Here is a 24820-nt window from a genome sequence, read left to right as displayed (position 1 = left end):
GATTAGGCCAAGTGCAAAAAGCTAATATTTACAGTTTTCGGAACATCTCTTGACTTGTCAATAGGGGTATGGATGTGTATTGGCTAAATTTGTAAAAGTGATTGCGTCAATCTTTCTGAATTTTGGATATATATTTGGACTAGGACTATACATTACACACACAAAAAATTGGACAAAAGTGCATGGTGCAATTTTTTTAATGATGCAAAAGGTTATAAAGAACTGATAGAGGAATTAATTGTGGTCTGTGGCCTAGTGCAATTTTTGTACTAGTGCAATAAGATATTGCACCATTTTTTGGTTACATCCTGTACAGAATACATTGTTTGCCATTCAATAAAAGTCTGACATGAAGAGTTTCTATCTTTAATAGCACTTGAATTTGCTTGAATCAATTCATTAGATAGATGCCATGTTTGACGTGCTATTTGGTACCATGTTAATACAGCGTTGGATTCATTTGCATTTTGAAGACGAATTTTAATTGACGGAGGATATTCATGTCTATGCCATCTCCATTAATATCACTAAGAGGCTATGTATGACACTTAAGGATTGGCAGACAATGTTGATAGAAGAAATCGGCTCATATTAAAATCTTAATTATTATGTAATCTTCAATTAATAAGACTATGTAGTAGCAGTAATAAAATATTACTTGCATGTTGATTCTCAGATTATCAACAAAGTATTGCCTCTTGGGGGATATTTGCTCCAATTTCATAGCATATTACATTAATAAGTCTTATATCGTGCAGACTTTTGAGAATATGGTTGAAATCAGACGTCATTATATTTTTTTAATTTTCCTCAATATGATTTGACTTTTAAGATAACTTCTTTTTTTGAGATATTTTAACATGCTTCAAAATGGTCTGACTTTCAAACAGAGAAAATTATAGGTTTCATACTGAGTGAAAATTAGATATCGATTGATATCAACTCGAGTTATTTATTAAATTACGAGAGTTGATATCAAGCGATATCTAATTCTCACAAGTTGTTAAACCTATTTCTCTTATGGCAAAAAGTTGTATGTGTGTGGCCTATTTGTTGCGAGTTGTGTTGCTATGGCCGTTTTTCTTTGCAACGCATACTGATCTGAATACTGTTCCATTGACTCCCAGATATATCTTTTTTTTAATATTTTTATAGGTTTCAACGAGTGCACGGGTTCCTTTCTTTATTTCTTCGTCCATGATAAGATTTATATTAGATAATGCAGACGATAAAGCAGACGAAAATCACGAAAATCGGAAGTAAACAATCAGTTGTCAAGAAAAAAAGTAGTCCCGGCATGACCTTTTCCAGTGAATAATGACCTGATCAACGGCCAATGAAAATATTGGAAATTTACGAGATACGCCAATCAAATTAACGTAATTTTGATATCACTTTTTCATATCACACTCCGTACGGTGTGATACGAAAAATATCTATTTATGTGGGAGTTAGATAACAGGCCCCAACCATAAGAGAATTAGTAATTACTAGTAGTCAAAGTAAAAAAGTAAAAACATTGAACATGCTCAGTAAAGTAATATGCTCAACATGTATTTATAAGGCACCATATAATTAGCTAATAAAATTGAGAATGAAAATGGGGAATATGTCAAAGAAACAACACCACGACCAAGGAGCAGTTACAGCCAAAGGCCACCAATTTTTGGAAAACTCAATTATTTCAATTTGTATTTCAGTACTAAACAAGCATTTAGCATTAAAGAGTGTATAAGCCAAATAGCAATCATTTGAAAAACTGGAAATTAAAAATAATAAATCTTGCTGACATGAAATTTTTAAATGCTTTTGAACATGAGTTTCTTGAAAAAGATGAAATATAAGATCACACTTAAAATAACTTTAATTTGAAGTTTTTCCTTTCAATATGCTTTTTATGCCCCACCTATGATCCCCATCTACGATAGTATAGGGGCATTATGTTTTCTGGTCTGTGCGTCCGTTTTCGTTCGTCCGTCATACCGTTCATCCCTTTGTTCCTCTGTCTGTCCCACTTCAGGTTAAAGTTTTTAGTCTAGGTAGTTTTTGATGAAGTTGATGTCCAATCAACTTGATACTTAGTTTACGTGTTGCCTATGATATGATCTTTCTAATTTAAATGCAAAACTAAGGTTTTTACCCCAATTTCATGGTCCAAAAAACATAGAAAATGATAGTGTGAGTGGGGCATCTGTGTACTATGGACACATTCTTGTTGGACATGTTTGGGTAAATGTCTCTGTTCAAACTTTTTTCTGTGAAACTTTAGATACTAAATCCCTTTAATTCATTAGTTTTGTAAACAAATATCTTAAAATTAAAATAGAACAATTTGATTATTGTCTGTCAATTAAGTTAAAATTTATCGGAGTCTGTTCTACAATGAGTGAAGCACTTCCTAGAAATGTTGATTTAATTAGGAATTAAAGAAATGGTTAACAACCTCAAGTCTTTGTGCTTCCTTTCATTTACTGATTTTTAAACATTTACATTTTCTGTTTTCATCAAATTGTAATCTTTTTTAAATGCATTAAGACTTTTTTTTATAAGTTTAGGCTTCTAAAAAGACAGACAAAAGTTTGTAAAACATATCAAAAGGCCAAAGCATTTGAAATAATTAAATTATTAGCTACTGATGTTTAGTGTAAAAATAATACACAAATGGGAATTTTTAATTTGTTTGGCTTAATTTTGCATGTTTTTTTAGACAGTTTCATTTTGTATTTTGATGACTGTAATATTTTAGGATTGACCTTTATTGTCAACCTTTAAAGTTCAAATACACTCTTTTAGCCATCAGTCTTAGATTTTCCCATGATTCACCACATCAAATTTTTATTGCGAGTTATGTCGATTGGAAAACAAAACGTTATTTTAACAAAAATGTCACCATCATAACGGTCTTGTGGGCTATTCTCAGCTTCCCTATCCTCATATATTAAAGAAATTTTAGTGTGATGATAATTCTCATTTCTTGTCTTTTATTTCAGCTCCATCTGCTCCAATAATCACAGAAATTTCTGCACCAACATGCTCTGTGATATCATTGTCATGGAAACCACCAGTGTACACCAATGGGCATCTACTAAGTTACCGATTATACCTGAAACCTATCAACAACAAAGATGTCTATGACACAAGTGTGGAAGTTCCTCCCGATGTCACATCCTGGACCTTCCGTCAGTTAAAATCATCTCAGGAATATATTGTTGCCATGACTGCAAGAAATCAAGATGGTGAAGGACACACAGACAGAGCAAATATGACAACACCAAGTTCAGGCAACTGTAAGTAGTTTGTGATTGGATACTATCTGTAGTCATGGTAACTTCAATTTGAGACTTGAAAATTATTTTTGTTACTGAAATTTTAGACTTGAAAATTATTTTTGTTACTGAAATTTTAGAAATTGTATGTTTTTTCCGGCGTTTGTTGATTTGAAAATTACAAAGCATTGCCCAAATGACAAATGAATCATCTGTATTTGTTTTTTAAGCAACAAATTTGAATGGTTCATTGGTCATTTTACTATTTGACCTCAGGATTGGTTTCCTTTAAAAAGATCCTGATAAATGGATTATGATGATTCTTGTTACATTAAAACATCAAAATGGAGGGTTTTTTAAATTTTTTTTTTACAATATTGGAAGTAGCTGTTATAAATAGAATGAAGCAAATGGAATACATGTATTTGATTTGAAACAGAAGAAATTGCTTCTTTGTAAAATCAATTGTATTTACAATGGTTAACTTACGTTCCTTGAACTTTTACAGAAATTAAAATAAAATTGCTAGTTGCTAAAATAAAAGCAGCTGAATCAATGTTACTCATCTTTACAGTTCCACTTGAGTGATTTTAATATTCACAACACCATTTTTTGCCAGAGAGCAATATTCAGCTTAATTTTGGCATTGATCTTCTGCAAGAAAATTGGTTAAGAGCGGAATAATTGCTATTGTACTCATTATTCTCCTTTGTGTCAATATTTAGCACTATGTAAAAGAATTCTTGTGTTTTTTTGATGACGTGGAACAAGCACAAATCTTAGAATACCAAAGAGTACAACAGCTAGTACATACTAATATTAGTATAGAACATACTACCTACGTATGTACTCTATAAAACTTAGTGACAGTAATTGTCTTAGAGAATGCTCGTTTATCAATATCTAGGGTTCTTAAGCAATTCTATTAACAATCTCAAGTAATTTGGGGCAGGTGTTACCTGTGAAATAGGTGAAAGACTACATCAGTAGATAAAATGTTTACTATAGTTTTTTGTATGCATTTTGTTTGTTTTAGATTTTGATAAAGACCAAGAAAACGCAAAAACTGCATACGGTATATATTTTTTCCCCATTGTACCATAAGAAATTTCATCTTGACTTATTTATTTATTTCTTGGTACAGTTTAACCTGTGTTATCCAACATGCTGGGGGACCAGGAAAAAATGTCAGATTATATAAGCATGTTTTTTTTTCTGCAAGGTTAGGCAAATTTTGTCGTTAAAGCCGGATATTGAAATACTCAGGTGTCGGATTAGACAGGTTACACTGTACTTTGTTCATGTAATTGTAATGATTATTTCAAATTAAATTATAAAAATTAAACAGTAAGAATACTATTATCACAACATGTTCGCTTCCTCCCTAAGTCACACAGCTATCAGCAGATTTCCTTTCTTCCCTGTGTATTATGTAAGTTCCGCTTGTTTCAGATAAGCTTTAAACAATAATGCAATATTACATAATAAAGCTCTTTCTTAAAATTACAAAGTAACAGTTAAAGAAACGATTACCTTGTAAATTGTCTACTTAAAGTAGAATAGTTAAGTTAAATACTACACATCACCAACAGGCTGCACTGATTTATTGATTTTAACCAATTTACAGTATCAACTGAATGTTATGTTTATAACAAGGGAGGTTACTCCTTTAAGCATTAAGTTTATTTAGGACAAATTCATGCTAATGAAGTTCTATTGTTGGAAAATAAAATATCAGAATATATATAAACTTTTCATTTGTTAATCCACAACTTCTGGAAGACTGTTGTGTTGTTGTTCTCCTCTTATATTTAATGCGTTTCCCTCGGTTTTAGTTTTTTAATCCCGGTTTTGTTTTTTGTCCATGTATTTATGAGTTTTGAACAGCGGTATACTACTGTTGCCTTTATTTAGACAGAATTTTATGAAAGAGAGGCTAAAGATACCAAAGGGACGTTATAAAAATTGTACAAATACTTTTGCAGTAATGGACATGAAGTTTTGCACTCAGCTATTTAATTTTTTATCTGAAAGCAGCGACTTTTGTTTAAGCCTAATGTTATTTGCAGACCACATGTATTCCATGAAAGACTCAATTTTGAATAAGAATGAAGCTATTAAAAATGTATTATTTTTGTAAGAAAAAGTCATGAATTATGCAATTTTCTGTTTTACCTTAAATTTCTATCACAAACACTTATAATCAGTTGTTGATATCGGAAATCATGTAAAAATGATAATTAATGTTTTAATTTGTTTACGGAATTACAACATGCAAGTTTGATTTGTCAGAAGACATGTAAAACACCATCAGTGTTTGTTATAAGTCATAACTTATACCAAAAACCAATTTGAACAACTGTCAGCCTTGAAAATTGAAATTTGTTACAATTAATATTATTGAGTTGATTTTTGGCAAGTGTAAATTGAGGGATTAGTAGACAGGTTTGAAAATAATCAACAACAAAAAATGGAAATTTACTCAGAACTGAATTACTTTTGAATTATTCAGAGTAATTAATCAGAAATGTTTGCATAATAGTTATCTATCTGAAGTTTTCCAGAATTATTTCATTTTTTGTTATAACAATTTTTATGTGGTTTTTTCAATATTTGCACACAGACTTTCTGGTAATAATTTCAAACATTTGTATTTATTTAGTAACAAACCGGATTTTCAAGATGACTTGAAGGACATTAGACTGATGGCAAAATCAAATAACTTCAAGTGCTAATTAACCGTTTAAGGTGGTACCCAACACTTTCACTAAACTTAATTTGGCTCGTTTAATTTTCATAAAATTTTGACAATGTGTTTACTTTGACCCTTCAACAAAAACATAAAAATTTCACAAAATTTTGAACCAACTGTTTTGTCAGAAAAATTACACTGGTTATATAGCAGTTTGACAAACACTAATTTTGATCATTGAGAATCTTAATATTCCCTTTACAAAACAACGTAATTAAAACGTTTAGCTGATTTAACAGAGTTATCTCCCTGTAGTGTTAGGTACCGCCTTAAGGAATCAGGCAATTATTCTTAAGACTTTTACATAAAAAAAGAAAAGAAACCCTCCCCAAACCCCAAACACAAAATCAAATCATAAATAATTGATGATTGTTGGTTGCTTAACATCCAGTGGCAAATATTTCATGTATGTGCAGGAAAAAAAAGTCCTTGAAAATCCGTGCTTTATATATATACCAACATGATGACACGACTAACTTTGCATGGTAATGCAAATAATGTTAGTAGGTTGGTTGATTGATTACTTGTTTCTTAATGCAACTTAAGAACATAATGGCAAGATAAAATTAGACAAAAAATGGCTATTAATTTAGATACAAACAAAGAACAGCTATAAGTTATAGAAATATTTTGGGATGGGAAACTTGCTTAGATTTCATTATTTAGCACTTTCAGTGAGGACTGATAATTGAAAGATATAGATACCATTCTATTACAGTGGAAAATTTGTTAGTTTCTATCTTTGAAAAATGATTTTTCGCACTTTAAGGAAAGATAAAAAAAATCTGCTACATACAGGGACATTTATCTCCAAATCAGGTGTGCCAAGTAAGTATATCTTAATGGATACTCTTGACACCTATACACAAAAGGCAATACACAATTTGTCAAAAACTATAAAAGGAAAAAGGAAAAATAATTCCTTAATGGCTTTATTTGTTTGTTTTTTTTTAAAATTGAAATGGATATTTTTAAGTACAGATGCTTGTGATGCTTGTCTCTTAATTGATGGGAAAATGGAAGAACCTTTTTCAGGAATTCAAGATAAAGAATCCATTTAAATCTTCACAATTTTGGAATAGTGTTATGTTCTTCTCATATATGTTATGATGGTCCTAACGGGAAGGATTGTGCCTGATATTCATATGATGAAATCATAATCTTTCAATCAGTTTAATTGAAGTCTGGAGCTGGCATGTCAGTTAACTGCTAGTAGTCTGTTGTTATTTATGTATTATTGTCATTTTGTTTATTTTCTTTGGTTACATCTTCTGACATCAGACTCGGACTTCTCTTGAATTGAATTTTAAATGTGCGTATTGTTATGCATTTACTTTTCTACATTGGCTAGAGGTATAGGGGGAGGGTTGAGATCTCATAAACATGTTTAACCCCGCCGCATTTTTGCGCCTGTCCCAAGTCAGGAGCCTCTGGCCTTTGTTAGTCTTTTATTTTTTTTAATTTTAGTTTCTTGTGTACAATTCGGAAATTAGTATGGCGTTCATTATCACTGAACTAGTATATATTTGTTTAGGGGCCAGCTGAAGGACGCCTCCGGGTGCTGGAATGTCTCGCTACATTGAAGACCTGTTAGTGACCTTCTGCTGTTGTTTTTTCTATGGTCGGGTTGTTGTCTCTTTGACACATTCCCCATTTCCATTCTCAATTTTATAATGTAAAATTGTTTGAATTTAGGAATTCAAAAGTTCATTATATCAGGATGTTTGGAACATACATATTCATTTTTTTTACATAGATAAGGCTGTTAGTTTTCTCGTTTGAATTGTTTTACATTGTCTTATCTGGGCCATTTATAGCTGACTATGCGGTATGGGCTTTGCTCATTGTTGAAGTCCTATAGTTGTTAATGTCTGTGTCATTTTGGTCTTTTGTGGATAGTTGTCTCATTGGCAATCATACCACATCTTCTTTTTTATATAGGACTGACAACAGCGTAGGAAAACTTTGTTAACAGATAAAATGTTTTATACTGAGTGCTACAATCACAAAAACAATAGATTTTCTATAGAATATTTCTATGTTTTTGCTTATTGTAGCCCTATAAGTACAAGGAAAATAAGACTTGTACAGATTAAATTAAGGCTTCGCTAAGTTATCAAGATGTACTCCTAAAAACGATCAAGTTGTCTTCAATTGAAACTTCTTCCTGGTTTGACTGCATTGTTAGAATTGTGGTGTTTTAGCCATTTTGGTTTTACCAATAAGAGTATTTGAGACTACAACTGAGTGTTTTCTATGATTTCTCAGACAAAGTTCTTGAACTTAACTCTCTTTGCTAGACATATTTGATGGTAGCCTTAGAAGTACAACATAAATAAACAAATATTGGCAAGAAGAGGTCATATCTATATTGGATCAGATATATAATATCGCTACGGAAATCACATCGATGTTGAATTTGGACATTTTAATCTCGTTCTGTTGATCCGTCTTTGATTGTTTGGTATTGATTAAGTATTAAGTTCACTACATTGTCACTTCATATCGCAAATTTTCTACGAAGTACCGAACTTTTTCTACGAAGTACCGTTATATATGATTAATTGATGCAGCATTAACACAAGATTTTTGGACAAACTATCATTCTTCATGAGTTATTAATACAAACACGTAATTTGGAAAGAGTTATTATATTTGACGATTTATTTGTATAGCTACAGATTGGATATAGAATATGATACATGGAAAAATAAAAGCAAGCTTGCAAAAGAGTACTATTATTTATTTAGTTTGTTGCTTACATTTATTAAGATCAATATCATCACTTTTATAGCTATTTTTACAGAAATTGTAGACAGGTCTATAATGTTCAATTTGACTGACATCATTTTTTTACCATAGTAAACAATGGAAGGAACCAGAACTTAAGAAAGGGATTTGGGGATGAGGCCAACCAAAATTAAGGGGAGAGGGTAAAAACTAAATCAGATTATGATCAACTTTGAATGTAATAATTGATAAAAAATTACCCTTTTTTATAATGGGGTGTTGGTATTTTTCAAATAGATATAAATGATTTTCAAATTTCTGGCTAGTTCAGCAAATTCCTCTGTGTATCTTTATAGTTTTAAATGGTGTAACCTTGCATTATGTTTTAATATTAATGAATCAAGTTTCAAAGGCAAACTTGACAAAAAGGGCAAATATGACAAAAGCAGCAAGAAATGATTTTTATTAAGAAAATTGTCAGTGTTATATTTTTTGTATTCCTCTTTAGCCCATTAAAAAAAGGGAAAATTAGTGGCATCAATTGGGATAAAACTGAAAAAGCCCTGATTACCAGACTTAATTCATGTAGAGCCATAGAAATGGAACTAAAGCAATTAATTTTAAAAGAACTAAATAAATGTGTGTAATATATTTCTTGTAAGTGAGTTAGTAAAGTAATCAGTGCTGTAATCTAACATTCTGGAATTAGATATTGAATCAATCTCCAAAATAATTGTTTTAGGTTTATGAAAAAAGACCAAATTCAATTATAAATAGATACAAAATGTAATTTAGCGACTTTTAAATTGATTGATCTTAAATGCATAAAGAAGGAAAATTTGATTATGAAAAGATACGTTTTTTAATTTAAATTAAACAGTTGTGTAACTCAAGTAAAATGTTACTGGTTTTGACATCTTGATAATTGTTCTTATTTGCATAAAGTTAAATAACCTTAATGGAAACAATATTAAATTTTTAGTTGATGTATAAAGTCATTATATAGTTAGAATAACATATAAACTTTGCATATTAACAAAATTGTTTCCTTGTTTTCAATTTGTTTGCTATTTTCCATTTCCAATAAAAGAAATAAAGTGAACTTGAAAGTTTGATTTAAAATTTAGCATGATTTTGATGTTGGTCGACAGGAAGATCATTATGGTATATGTCTTCAAAGTATGTAGATTAAATTATTATAAAAGTTCATTTCAAACTTAATAAATTGCATGTCAATGTTCTGACAATCTCTCCTTTAATAGAGAACAATACATTGTTAATACTAGTATCTCAATTGTTTGTAAAACAATTGAAAGGTCTTTCCTGTAAAAGTGATGTTTTCGTATTGTACTTTGTACGACCTTTCGTTTGATATACGACAAGCACACCTTCTGAAACTTTTCGCTTTTTACACTTAATGACCTCATCCGTCTACATTTTTGAGATCGGAAGTATGATATATGGAACAGAGTAGATGAGCTTTCGTTTGATATGCGACAACACCATGTTCTTGAAAGTTTGATTTTTGCACTTAATAACCCTATCCAACAAATTTTTGGAGGTCGGGAATTTGATATTTCAAATGTACACATCATGACCTTTCATTTGATATACAACAACCTTACCTTAAAAGAACATTGATTGTTTGCACTCAATGGCCCCATCCAACCCATTTTTGGGAGACGTCAATTTGAAATTTGAAATGTACGCTTTATGTTCTTTCATTTGATATGCGACAACCTTACCATCTGAGAAATTTGAATGTTTGCACTAAATGACCCCACCCGTCCCCCTGGGATGAAAAGGGGGTTTAAAATTTTCATTTTTAAGTAGAGTTTATTAAGACCTTCAATTTGATATATCAGATGACCCCATTTGACAAAGTGCAAATAATGATGCAATATCAATTATATAAATAGAAGTTATGAAACTTACAAAGTCAATGCAAAACTTGAAAATTTCAAATTGATTTTTTGGTGTTTTTTCCATGGAATGATTTTGGTATTTGGTCAAACATATAACTATGTCAACCTCTTCAATTTCTAAAACATTTTAAGTGGTAAGCTCTTGATGATTCAGAAATACATGCCTCCGCTCGCAAAACTTCAAACTGCATTATCTCTAAAACGACAATAGATATCTCAAATCTGTTAAATGATAAATGATCTACAGTTGAAGGACAACATTATAGAAAAAGAATTGGGACAATTTCAAAGTTCACCAAGGTCACAATTAATCACCAAATATATGATGCAATACAAAACTTGAGAACCGGAAGTCGTAGAGACATGGGACTATCACCATTCAACTCAGGACCACTTGACCTTTCAAATATTACAAGGTCAAGGTCATAGTAAAATATGAAGGTCAAGGTGAAATTTCATCATGATCTGACATTGACCTCAAATTGAAGGTCTTGAACTACTGATCATCTTTGCAGTTTATAGTAGGTTGATATCTGTTACCTTTAAAAAGATATACACACAATACTATACTTTTAAGAATCATCCCGTCGTAACTTTTGAACAGACAGTCAGACTCTTTTGAAGTCAGGGTATAAAATGTAGAGCTCGTCGAGAGGAACATTTTATACGCTGTAAGTATGCAGCAAACTCTTATCGTTTTCTTAATATGAAAGCTTGAAATTGCAGCGTAATTTTTTTTTGCACTCAGTGACCTTTGACCTTGGGTGCAAATTAAAGGTCACATGAACTTAAGATTATTGGTGTAGGTCCCAAGTCTTTACGACTTCCGGTTCTCGAGATACAATTTAAAAAAAAATGTTTATATTTTTTCAAGGGAAATAACTCCTTATAAGGGTTAACAACAAAATGATTGTATATGTTAATTAACATTGCCATCAGGTCCTGTACATGTTGCCGTTTTCAAATCGATTCTATCTTGAATACTTTTTGAGAAAAATGTAAAAGAAAGAAATTGCTTCAAGGGGACATAACTCTCATAGGGAATGGTGAAATCCTTAGCAGCCTCATATGGTAACACATCATGATGAGATCTAACTTTTGTCCAAATAAGGTGATGATATCTTCAAAAACAACGAGGGGGGGGCATGTCGAAAAAAACCAATAAAAGGGAGATAACTTCTAAAGGGGATGATGAAATCCTACGCAGCCTCATCCGGTAATACTTCATGATGAGCTCTACCGATGGTCCATATTTGGTCTTGATAACTTCAATAGAAACAAGGGGAGGCCATGTTAAACAAATGCTGGATGAAAAAAAAAAAAAAAAAAAAAAAAAAAAAAAAACAGGAGAAAAACAATAAGGTCTTTCCTCGCGGAGAGGAAAGACCTTAAAAAGGAGACTGAGGCATTAACATTCCAGTACTTAAAAAACTAAAGACAATCCGAGGTCAATCAGCAGCAAAAAAAACCCAAGTATCTGTACAATTATGCCTCAAGGACTCATCTAAAGGGCAGATTCAAAAATTTGGGGGTTGTAAAATAGTAAAAATTTATATTTATTGTGAAAAACATGTGATGAATAAAAAAAGGGTTTACCCCCTGGATCCACCACTGCATTTTTATTTATTTTGAAACACAGGTGACCAACATTATAAGCACATGTTTTTGTGGAATATGTTTTTTTTTCAAATTGTTGTTAGTCTTTTTATTTTCTTCATTGGTGTATTTTTTTAGTTGAAAATTCTGTGTCTTGATGTCTATATTGTTGTTTTGTATATATGCTGGAAGCCTCTTGATAATTGGAGATTTGTAGTGGACTCTTATCTACCCAGGTGTTCTTATTTAATAATGTGTCATTGGAGCCTCTATTTAATTCAGAATTTCAGTCTGATCTTTATCAATCTTGTGTTTTTATAGTGCATTACCTCCTGTTAATCTATAAGCTTGTCAGATGTTTATCAGATCTGTGTTACTGCACTTTTGTCATTGATATGTAAGTGATAGCCATTGAGGAAGGAGATGTACCAGATTTATCTGTGATCAAATTTCTCTCTTGCTGAAGTTAATAAAGTTGAAAAAATGTTTTTGAAAATGTGGAAAAAATAAACAGGATATGACTAGGGAAAAATGTTAGTTACTTTTGAAATAGGTTAGAAAAATGAAAATTTAACCATAGAGATATTATATATTAAGAATTGTCTGGTGCAGAGTTTAAACAGCATTAGATATTTTCATGTTTTCCCAATAATAGGTAGTACATGTATAAAGAACACAAAATATAAGTAATCCAATTATAATATATTTACATGCTGAAATGGATTTCCTGTTGGATTTTAAATGAAAAAGTGCAACTATTAATTCACATATCAAAAAAGGTTTTTCTTTTCCGTGGTACTTTATTACCTAACTCAATAAAAGAGACTTGGAAAGTCAATTGAAAAAAAATTTGGAATAATTGATATAGAAAAAAAAATTGTTTTTATCTTGGAATATTGACATATGTAACTTTGAACTTAAACAAAACAAGGTTAATTACCTCCCTTTGGTGAACACCAGGGAGTGCAATAGATCATTTACCATTCAAACATATGGAGTCCATCATGACATCTGGCATAAGAAAAACATAGAAATTAATATGTTTTGACTTTACTGACACTTGTTCATATGTACTGAGAAATTATTATGTACATTTTAGTAGGTTATAAAATGAACCTACTTGTGAGGTGTAATTGCTTCATAATATACAACAGCTCCCCCCTCTTATCATGAGCTTTGTCCCCTTTTTTACAAACAGGCACATTTTTCAATGAACCACTTGCCAACAGATTTGTCCTGGTGTAAGGGGATTTTAAGTGGGTCTCATTGGGGTCTAAGCGTGATGCGGGATTGCCGATTTTTTGTAAGCGTGACACATGAAAGTAAAATAATTGTGTCGTGAAAACGGGAAATGAGGTCTAGCGGGACATAGGAAATGACAAAAAAATGGAAATTGCTTACGTACATAGTATAAGCAGGATACGGGAATCTGACAAAACAGTAAGCGGGATCCAGGATTGGAACCCCCAATGAGACCCCTTTCAAGATTGGTTATTAGTTTTTCCTCAAGAACTAAGTAATACTTCATTGTCAAAGGAAATAAAAAGACAAACAAAAAGACCAAGTGTTCACAAAGCATAACACAGAAAAACCAAGGATTGAGTAGTACAGTACCAAAAATCTAAAACAACCAAAAAACTTTAAACACTCCACTAAAGAAGTTGATTTTAAAAGAAACTGAAGTTTTTTGGCTGTCATTCAAAAGTCTTTTTTTACATCCCTTTTCTGTATCATCTGATGGCCTGCTGAATTCCTGGCTCACCTTGCCCTTGTTTGACAGTTGTCATCTACAAAAAGCTACAGAATTGTATTTGACAGATGGCTGATTTAATGGCCTCCTGGTGTATCATGCCATCTTCAGCCTGGCAGCTCTTATTTCTCAGGTTGAAAAAAAATTCACAAAATTTGTTTTAACTTTCAAACTAAAACTGTGAACACTGACAGCAAATTGTTTTGACTCATATTTTTAACTAATATTACAATTTCTTTGTTTGAGGACAGATTTTTTGTCATTTAATGACTTTGACTTATAGAAAAGTTTAACACACATTATATAATAAACAGTATGCATTCAAATTATCCTAAATTGCCCTGTCTGTGAATAAAATTATATTTTGGCTGGTTACAAATTGAAAACCACTTCATCAAAAACACATGTTTTACCAATGTTTTAGTAGTAAACATTTTTGTCATACACAAAAAGATGTAAAAGTGACCCAGATCATGGAGTTAGGTTTCTTTTTCCCACGGATGGTTATTGCTCTATCAGACCAAGAGGAAAAACATGTGTCACTGGGAAGAGAGGTAAACAAACTTCAAACATGCCCCTCCTGCTAGCAGACTTAAGTATTATATAATTATTCTGCTCCTATATTGTCAACATTTAGGTAACTAAGTTCAATGGAGTATATATTTTATTGGTTATTACTGTGGTTTAATTTTAAAGTGTGCCTGCTGGAAGTTGTAAATGTTGTTCCTATCTTTTGTTTTTGATAAAAGTTCATCTTTAATAGGCAGATTTTGATTAAACTTTAGGGTCACACCAAATTTCTTAATTACCTATAATAGTAGGTTTTAGATTTAATAGAAACAAATGTTTTGTTCATGAAAAACAGATTTTTATTTTTTAGTGGGAAAAAATTCTTGTTTTCTTTTCATAAGTTAGCTAATTTCTAATAAGTATTATGGCATTTATTTAATAAATGGGGTGCAATTAAGCTGAGTATGGCAAATTTATGATTTTACAGGTTGCTAATTGTATACCAAATGAATACATCAAAAATTTTGTATTTCATAAAAATTTAATTTGCACTAAAACTTCAAGCACCAAAAACAGTAGAATAAACCCATTTAGGTAGTGCTTCAAAGAAATTGTCTCCCTTTCAGGTAGTGCTTCATCAAAGAAGTTGTCTCCCTTTCAGGTAGTGCTTCATCAAAGAAGTTGTCTCCCTTTCAGGTAGTGCTTCAAAGGAGTTGTTGTCTCCCTTTGAAAGAACTTTGATAAAATTTTATCTTTTGTAGGTGAATTTACAGTTCAAAAAGTGTTTGTATTTTTACTGAGTTCTGACTGATGTGCAGATATAAAGTTAAACTAAAATGCATAAAAAACATAGTTTCTTTGAATCCTAGATGGTTTAAAGCAAATGAATAATTAATCTGTTTTTTTTCTTTTATAATTTAAAAAATAAGTACTTTGAGGGTGTAGATTTTTGTTATGGACGACCATCTTGTTTCTTTTTTGTTTTTTAAACCGGTTCACTGAAGCCACCAGAGGATTTTCCATGGCTATAAATTATTTGATATCAAAACTTGCCATATGTCTCAGATGTAATGGTTTATTTAATGGAATGTCAGAATAGGAAATTAGTTATCAGATAAAAATCAAGTAGAGAAAAGAAGACTTCTAATCATATTGACAATTTTTTGAGTGTAATTTGTAGAAGTTGCTTACATCCCTCCCCTATTTGGTCTTCAGTGAAAATATGTCATAGTTTTACTGGATGGTGGACTGGACAATAACCAGTAGACCCATGGACTGAACTCTTAAAAGCATTTTAATTATGTTTTTCTTTCAAATTCACAATCTTTATTCTTTAAAATGTGGAAATTTTATATCTTCTCTCAATTATGAAGTGATAAAGTAGAGCTATAAATCTGTCAGAGCAGGCTGATTAAAAGACTGATAATATTAGTTAACAAACAGATGTTTTAAAACAATTGAGTGTGTAGTACAACACACTCAGGAGAGGTTATGTTATGTATTTTATACACCTTTGAGGGTGTAGTACAACACAGGAGAGGTTATGTTGTGTATTTTATACACCTTTGAGGGTGTAGTACAACACAGGAGAGGTTATGTTATGTATTTTATACACCTTTGAGGGTGTAGTACAACACAGGAGAGGTTATGTTATGTATTAGATACACATTTGAGGGTGTAGTACAACACAGGAGAGGTTATGTTATGTATTAGATACATCTTTGAGGGTGTAGTACAACACAGGAGAGGTTATGTTATGTATTAGATACACCTTTGAGGGTGTAGTACAACACAGGAGAGGTTATGTTATGTATTAGATACATCTTTGAGGGTGTAGTACAACACAGGAGAGGTTATGTTATGTATTAGATACACCTTTGAGGGTGTAGTACAACACAGGAGAGGTTATGTTATGTATTAGACACACCTTTGAGGGTGTTTGTCTGAATGATTGTATCTTATCATTGTCAATGCATACTGATAGTTTTCAATAGTTTAGGAGAGGGGGGGGGGGGTCTCAGCAATTTTACCATGTTATTGCAATGCATGACAATATTGCAGTGGCAGATCTAGTAGTTTTCATAACTGGTGACTCACTGTTTGTCTATGAGGGGGCACTGCTCCAGTAGATGCTTCAGTCATTCCCTAAATAATCAACCAAATTTTTCCAACAAAAGGGGGTAGGGCATACCTCTTGTCCACCCCAACCACCCCTAGATTATAGTGACAACCATAGGCAGAAGCAGATGGTTTCAAAATCTGATCAATCTCCGTCTTTTACAGTAATATATGACAGATTGCCTAAATTTTAATTGCTTATATTTAATATGAAAAAGACACTCACTTTCACTGCCATTAAGGTTATTTAATTTTTCTTAACTCTTCTTTAAAAAGGTATTAAAAAGATGTTATTAAAAGTGCTTCGACATCAGTTAACAAGCAGTTTACTTTTAATATGATTGAATTTATATCAATATCAAAAACAACTTAATTCATTGCTATTATCATTTTGAATAGAATGTTACAGATGACACTTTGCAAAGATTTTCAAAATGTGAATAGAATTTTCATTTTAATTGAAATGAAATAACATTGAAAATATTTTACATAGATTTAAAAAATATATAGAGTTATCTCCCATGATTATAGTGCCTTGCATACAAAATTGCTTGAACAAATTATTGATCAAAAGAAATCTAAGATAGATTATACATAGACATTCAGAATTAAGTAAATAATTAATGGAAGAATGAAATAATAAAGAAATTACAAACATTATTGATAAAATTAAACATTTTTTTAACAATTTTATGCAAACAGATTTTAGTTTTAATTGAAGTGTATGGAATAGCTTGCATTTGAAAAAGCAGAGTGCAAGCTGTATATATGAAGGGGGTTGGAAGGGTCCTAATCCCGAAAACATGAAATTCCGAGGTCCCGAATTTAAAGACATTTTAATCCTGACATCCTGAAATTTGAAAAAAAAAACGAATTTCCGGATCCTAAAAGGATGAATCTCAAAACCCAGGGCTTAAAAACACACGATCCCAGAGTCCCGATAAAGGTCCCCCCTCATATATAGCCAGTAAAGGTTGTTAAAAACTCCCCTCATCATTTAGGAATCTTATTCCTCATCAGTGAATGTTTTTTTTATTAACCTTGATTTTACATACTAGGTGGATTGATTGTTGGTGTTGGTGTTCTCAATAAACATCACTTTTAGCACTATTACTGGTAGCTATACTGTGGCTGTCAGTCTTCATTGGTGTAGGTAGCAGGAATTCCCAGTAAGAACCACCAACCGTGGCAGGAAAACTGACAGTCAATTAAGATTAGATTTGGAATCCCCCTCTCACATGGGGTTTGAATTTGCAACCTCAGTGTCAAGCGGCTAATAAAACAGAAATTGAACTTCTTAAACTTCTCAACCACAGAGGCTTCACGTTCATTTAACTTAATTATTTAAATTGAAATTCTATTTATTTTCTATTTTTAGTGTTGAAAAATGATGTGTTCTTAGTTATTGCTGAAGACAACAAAGTTATAAAGCAGGACATGACTGAGTTTTTCTCCAGTCCACAGACCATACATAAAAGACTTAACGCCTCTGATCTTATAAAAGGTATGTAAAGTAAAACTTCATTTCACCAAACCAAGGTAGATAGTTAACCATTTCTCTATCTTAACCTTAGATTAAGTATGAACATAAAGAAATCATTCGTGGAACAAATACAACACTATCTTAACATTATGATTTGAGCACACATCATCTAGGATATTCTACCTGCAACAAAAACGTTGTCGTCATGTCCTAGAGACATGTACTAAAATGTTGAGTGGAGTGGAGCCATGGAGAGAAAACATGGAGTTAGGAAATTCACTCCAGCACTCTGTTCCAAACACTCCACTACACTCAGCCTTTTAGAACATGCCCTTCCTAGAACCAGCTTTCAGTACTAATGATGCAATAGGTAATATAAATCAAAATGTGCAGTACACAATTGCAAATACATTGTAATGCAATAGCTTTGGAACAGCTGACAAAATCTGCTGTACATAGAAAACGAATTGATTTTAATAGCAATTGTATCTGCAGTAGTGGAAGCTGGTTATAGGGCATGGTAATATAAATCTTGAAAACTTATATCAAATTGTACTTTTGTGTATAGATGTCTTAATAAAGATCTTTAATTCTTTATGATTTTCAGGATTTAAAAAAAAATCAGATTTAGATGTTTCAGCTTAAACTGTAGATCTAAGAAGGTAAATTTTATTTACCACAGAATTTTTTTGATAGTATTGTGAAGACACTCAGAATTTTCATGATATCTTTTGCCTAGTTTATGCAAAGGTCTGTAATTTGACATGAGAAATGTTGAAGTCGATTTTGGTGTTGTGTCCAAACTAGAAGAAGCAAAAACAAGGATTGAGGGGGTTTAAACTAGAGGGAATTTGATTTATTTGAAGAATGTCAACATTGGGGGGAAAACGATGGTCTCAAATGGATTCAATGACGACACACAATCTTCAATATTTACATCATTTAAAATAGAAACAAAGAGAACTATCTAAATTTTGTTCATCTTTTAAGAAGATAATCAATTTTCAAAGGGTATTTTGTGATTGAATGAACATGCCATACTATTTATCAGATTTAAGAGTACCCAAATGGATTGCCATTTTATATTTTTGTTTTCTAATTAGAGGATTTTTTCCGTAATACTATTTTCAGTGTACGGCATGGGATATCATTTTATTTTAAGAGGCTGTCCAAGTAAATATCAGGCAAATCCTATGATATGGGTGGCACAACATAATTTTTCTCCAACTGAATTTTTGGTTCCAATGCAACGTTTATATCATACAAAGGATATAAATGTCAAAGATATTTTTGAATCAACAGTGGATGGCTCAGAAAATGATTTTAAAGTTCACTAACAATGCAAAAAAAATTTGTACAAAATGAAGAGTTATCTCCCCTTTTCCATGAATTTTCAGTGCTTTCTATGTATTTTTTTTTCTCTTTATTTGTTGCAGTTAATAAAAAAACAAAATTTAACTTTAAGAAAGAATGAATTTGTGATATGAAATAGATGAAAAAATTTTGAAAACAAAATATGTCATGTGCCACTCACTGCCTGGTTTTTTCATGGACACCCTCTTTTAACCAAATAAACAGTTTTGAAAGAAAGACTTTGTAAATCTCTGGTTTTGTTGACATTGTCATTTGATTATAAAAGTTTTGAACATTTTTCAATTTTTATAAAGACGTACATCTTTAATAGGGTATTAAGGGGTGGTGGCAACATGATAATATTAAAAGAGAAAAAACTTAAGGTATTAATTAGAGAGGGGCAAACATTGATACGATATTCAGGAGAATTTGAGAGGACATTTGCTTACTTTTCACGTCATACTTTTACGACAACACCGCATCCCCCTAGCATTGCGCAGATGCCTTAGTGAAGTGTAAAAAGATGGAAAGGTGAAAGGAAAGAAAAGGGAGTAAGAAAGGAGAAAACTGGAAATGTTTAATGCGGAAAAGAAGACTTTAAAATTTAGGATTCTTTCAATAGATAACTTTTTCAGTTAAAGTTTTACTAGAAATTTTAGCACCAATTTCTGCCAGTCCTGTCCCAATCTGAAAAGATTTCATCTTGTTAATTTGAAAAATAATATTTTAGCATACTGTTTTTTCTAAACATTTTTTGAGGTCTGTTTTTATAAATTCCTAATCTAATTGCCTTAAAAAATAAAAACAAAAAAATAACAAAAGAAGAAAGAAGATTGTTTTCTTTTAAATTTGAGTATACCAGAGTAGTTACTACTTATACTTACAAAAAAGTGAAAAATATAAACAATAGTAAGCCTGGTAGGGAAGCATATAAACTGTGATTATTTTCTCATAAGTCTTGCTGAAATATAGGTCATGGGCTAGTAAGCTAGGTAATAAACTTAATTACTAAAGAAAAAAATCTAGCTATGTAATTGTCTTTTTAGTGTAAAACCTCATTATTTTTGAAAGATTCAAACTGGGAAACTTTCCATTATATCATGTATGTACGAGGTGCAAAAAGCTATTTGTTAATATTAAATTGCTCTGCTATAAAAGAAAGTATAGAGACTTTTGTGTCATTCTTTAGCATGTTTAGTGATATTATTGGAAATGTATCAGAATATCAGATATTCCCCAAAGAATTATTGTTCTCTTAAAAGATCTGAGTGAACGACTATAGAGTTTGAACAGATAAACGTCTTATAATGTCTACAAATTACTTCTTGATTTGAACATTTATGGGTGAAATAATTTCACTTAAGTTGTTTAATAAATATACATCAAAATTACTAAAGAGACATGCACCAGTTAAAAAGTATATTTTAACCAAAATAAAAACATTTAGATTTAAAAACAACAAAAAACTATCAAAGATACCATATATAGAAATAAGAAGATGTGGTATGAGTGCCAATTAGACAACTGTTCATATATGCATTCAAGTCACAATGTGTAACAATAAACCCTTATAGGTCAAAGTTCATCAAGGTGCCTTGGCTCTCACCAAACACCTATCTATAAAGGGTCCAAAAATTACTTGTGTAAATCAATTCAAACAAGAAAACAGAAAGTCTAATCTAGATACAAGAACAAGGAACTACTTATGAACTACATCAACAAACAACAACCACTGAACATCAGGTTCCTGACTTAGCACAGGGGCAAATTAATAAATGCAGTGTGTTTAGACATTTTAACAGGCGCCAATCTTCACCCTAATCTGAAGTTTATAATTTTATATAATGCTTATAATTTTGATGCCAGAAACATGTTTCATTACAAAAGACTCATTAGTGACACTCAAATCAATAAAGTTCAAGGTCAAATCAAGTATAAAGTTAATTGAAGAGCATTGAGGACTCTAAATTCCTATTTTTTTGTCATATACATCTTGGGTAATAAAAAATCTTTCAACTGTGAGTAAGAAGATGTGGTATGAGTGCCAATGATACAACTCTCCATCCAAGTCACAATTTGTAAAAGTTAACCATTATAGCTCTACGTAAGATCTTCAACAAGGATCAAGCCTTGGCTCACACAATACAGCAAGCTACAAATGGCCCCAAAATATGATTAGTGTAAAACCATTCAAACTGAAACATGTTTTGGGCAGTATATAAAATACCTTTTGACTCATCTGTGACCTTGACCTATAACTCCTGACCATATAACAAAACATAATTTGAAAGGCTTCAAATTCCATCTTGAAAAACTTTTTTTTTTTTTTTTTAAACTTAAGCCAAATTATATTTTTGTTTGCATTACCATACATTGGTGTTAAAATTATTTGACCTTCTACTCACCTTGACTGTTGACCTTTAACTAAAATAATTAAATTAAGTTGATATTGATTTTCAATTTTGATTTGCTATAAAAAAAAATGTTTTTCTAATCTAGGACAGGTTAAAACCAAGGTCTTGATATGGAAACAATGCAACTTTTAAAATAACAAGATAAACAATTCTTTCATAATATTATTTCTAATCTTAGCTGAGGCTAATATAGTTTTCTGGAATTTCTGATTTTTTTCTGTCAACATGGCAGAACAGAAGAATAATATCAAGATTGCTTCGTAATTACAAACATGTACAATATTTTTACAGAATGTCTGCAAAACATGTTTGAATAAAGGTCACACGTCCATAATCTAGTTCTTGTTGTTCAAAGGAATTATATTTTCTTTGCATCATTTCACAAGACAATCTATGAAACTGACATTAGTAAAAAATTCTTTGAAAAGAATTCGAAGGAAGATGTAATTCTATGACATTGTTAAAGATAATAATCTGTATGTATGTTTCTTAAGAGGCTGATGCTGTTTTCACAGCAGGAATAATGGACAGTGATATTCAATATATGATTAGTTTGTCACCTTGAATTTTCTCACTATCATATGTCTCCATTGTTTTGTTAAGTGTGAAGATATTTTTAGTTTGATTTTATAAAAAAAAAGTATCTTTTATACTTATTTCTCTAGACAATTGTTCATTTTCTTGGTCATTGAACTTTGATAGACTGGTCAAATTCATGTAGGTCGTTAAAAATAACGTTTTCTGAATATGTCGGTTATCTATCAAGATATTGAGTTTAAATAATGCACATTTTCTGCTTTAATACAAAACTTGAAGACAATGTGTAAGAAATTAAGGGGAATATAGAAATTTGCCATTTTGAAAAAAAATTCCAGTTTCTATCAGTATAAATTAAAAGGAACAAAAGAAGGATGACTGGAGCCACAAAGTTTTAAGCATCCAAAAATTATTTTAGAAGTATAAACCAATTTTCTGCTTTCCGGTGATATATACAAAAGAAATCAAAATATTGGGAATAATTGTCTGCAGCCATTTGTAAAATGATTGCAAGAAAGTTCTGCGTCTAAAATAATTGAAGCAGTAGCAAGTCTTCATTCGAATTGTTTTAAAAAAGGTGGCTCCTTAATAAATGCCATTTACAATAAAAAAAAAAGCACCATGTGTATTTTCGGGATTTATTTACACTCAAAGGTGTTGAAAATTCAGGATTCAGTATTTTTTCAACAGACATTTTATTAATTAAATGCATATTGAGTCAAAAAACGGTTCCATATTGTCTCCTATGTAAATATTTATCTTAATTTTGAACATGCATAAGTGTCTAATTATTTAAACACAAAATATTAAAAGCATATGGAATATAATGTTTCTGCATTTCTTTTGTTAAAGTGAAACGTTATGAAAAAAAGATTAAATTTTGATGAATTGAAAATATTGACTGATATTTGATGAAAAGTTTGAAATTGAATACACATGTTTGTGTAAAAATGACAAAAGGTTTTGAAATATTAAATTAAATATTTGATGAAAAGCTGTTTTGTTTTTAGCCACAAGCTATGTAATTGTGTATCATTGGATCATTAATTAAAAAGTTTCTCTTAACAGATATTGTATCTCTTGTGTTTTATGACTTAAGGGAATGAATAATATATTTGAAATTATTGTCAAAAGCAGCAGATTGCAGCTGTTTTGATTTATAATATTTCTGAATAACTCTTTGAAATTTGGCCTTGAAATGTTGGCCTTTGTAATTGGAAGTTAGTCCTCCCATAAGTCTACACTAATAGAAATGTATGTCCAATTTTGGTTTTCCCTTTATAGCAATCAGCTTCATATTTACATGACTAGTCAAAGGCAGATTTAGGGGAGGGGCAGCTTCATAAGTTATAAATTATAAAACTTTGAACTTTTGGAAAAACTAAGGATTTTCTTTTCCCAGGCAGAGATTACCTTAGCCGTATTTGGCACAACGTTTTGGAATTTTGTATCCTCAATGCTCTTCGACTTTGTACTTGTTTAGCTTTATAGGTATTTTGATATGAGTGTCACTGATGAGTCTTATGTAAACGGGCGTCTGGCGTACTAAATTAATTCCTGGTACCTTTGATAACTATTGTAAGGTGTGAGTGCTTTTCAAATCTGTCGCACAAAGACCCCCTCTTCTGTTTTCCATTTCTTGGGGTTTGTTTAGCATGATAATGTCTGCTAACTTGTTGCTTATATGAAGAGCTATTTGAAATTGTTTATTATTAGTATAATAATTTTATTTGCAAAATACACCCATATGGGTCAAGCAAACACAAATACAACATTTAATACAGACAGTGAAGAATTACAATATAAACATAAAAAAAACATAGTTATAAATGGTAATTAATGTAACCTTTGATGGACATGGACCTCATTTTCGCAATTCTAAAGATTGCTTTATAAAGTCACCAATTTCTGTCAAAAGCTCAGATTTAGGATTTAAAAGTTGTTTTAGCTTTAAAAGTGGTTTATAATTTGTAAAATCAGGATTTATATTCTTAATCTTTAAAAATAAGCAATCTCTTAAAGTTGAGTTTAGTTTGCAATATAGAAAAAAATGGTATTCATCATCAATTTTATTACAAAGTTTACATAACCTTTGATCTCTGGGTACATTTTTATATCTTCCCATTTCAACTTCTAGGTTATGGTCACTAACCCTTAATTTAGGAATTGAAACCAAAGCTTAGCTGACAAATAGATTTCTGGTAAATTTTAGTTGAAATTGAAATATCAACTTAGAATATGTGTTAGGATTACAACCTTGACAACATCACAGATTTTTGAAAGGCTTTATGGAAAACAAATTAGTATTGAATTGACCAGCAATTACAAGGGTTATACAATGTGTGTGAACACAGGGAAATCTGTAAAATTAAGTTGTCTATGATGG

The 24820-nt window shown here is 31.1% G+C and overlaps 1 protein-coding gene across 1 annotated transcript in view; it reads left to right on the top strand.

Annotated features, from left to right (window-relative positions):
* LOC139491869 (proto-oncogene tyrosine-protein kinase ROS-like) overlaps positions 1-24820 on the top strand; it is a 108089-nt gene that overhangs the window by 40104 nt on the left and 43165 nt on the right. The window contains exons 7-8 of the mRNA XM_071279783.1: positions 2991-3287; positions 18026-18151. Of these exons, the coding sequence (XP_071135884.1) occupies positions 2991-3287; positions 18026-18151 (423 nt within the window). The remainder of the gene's footprint in view (positions 1-2990; positions 3288-18025; positions 18152-24820) is intronic.

This window comes from Mytilus edulis, chromosome 10 (assembly GCF_963676685.1).
Source record: "Mytilus edulis chromosome 10, xbMytEdul2.2, whole genome shotgun sequence".
Classification (NCBI taxonomy): domain Eukaryota; kingdom Metazoa; phylum Mollusca; class Bivalvia; order Mytilida; family Mytilidae; genus Mytilus; species Mytilus edulis.
Note: the sequence above shows the minus strand (reverse complement) of the source record. Positions and strands in the feature narration are given on the sequence as shown.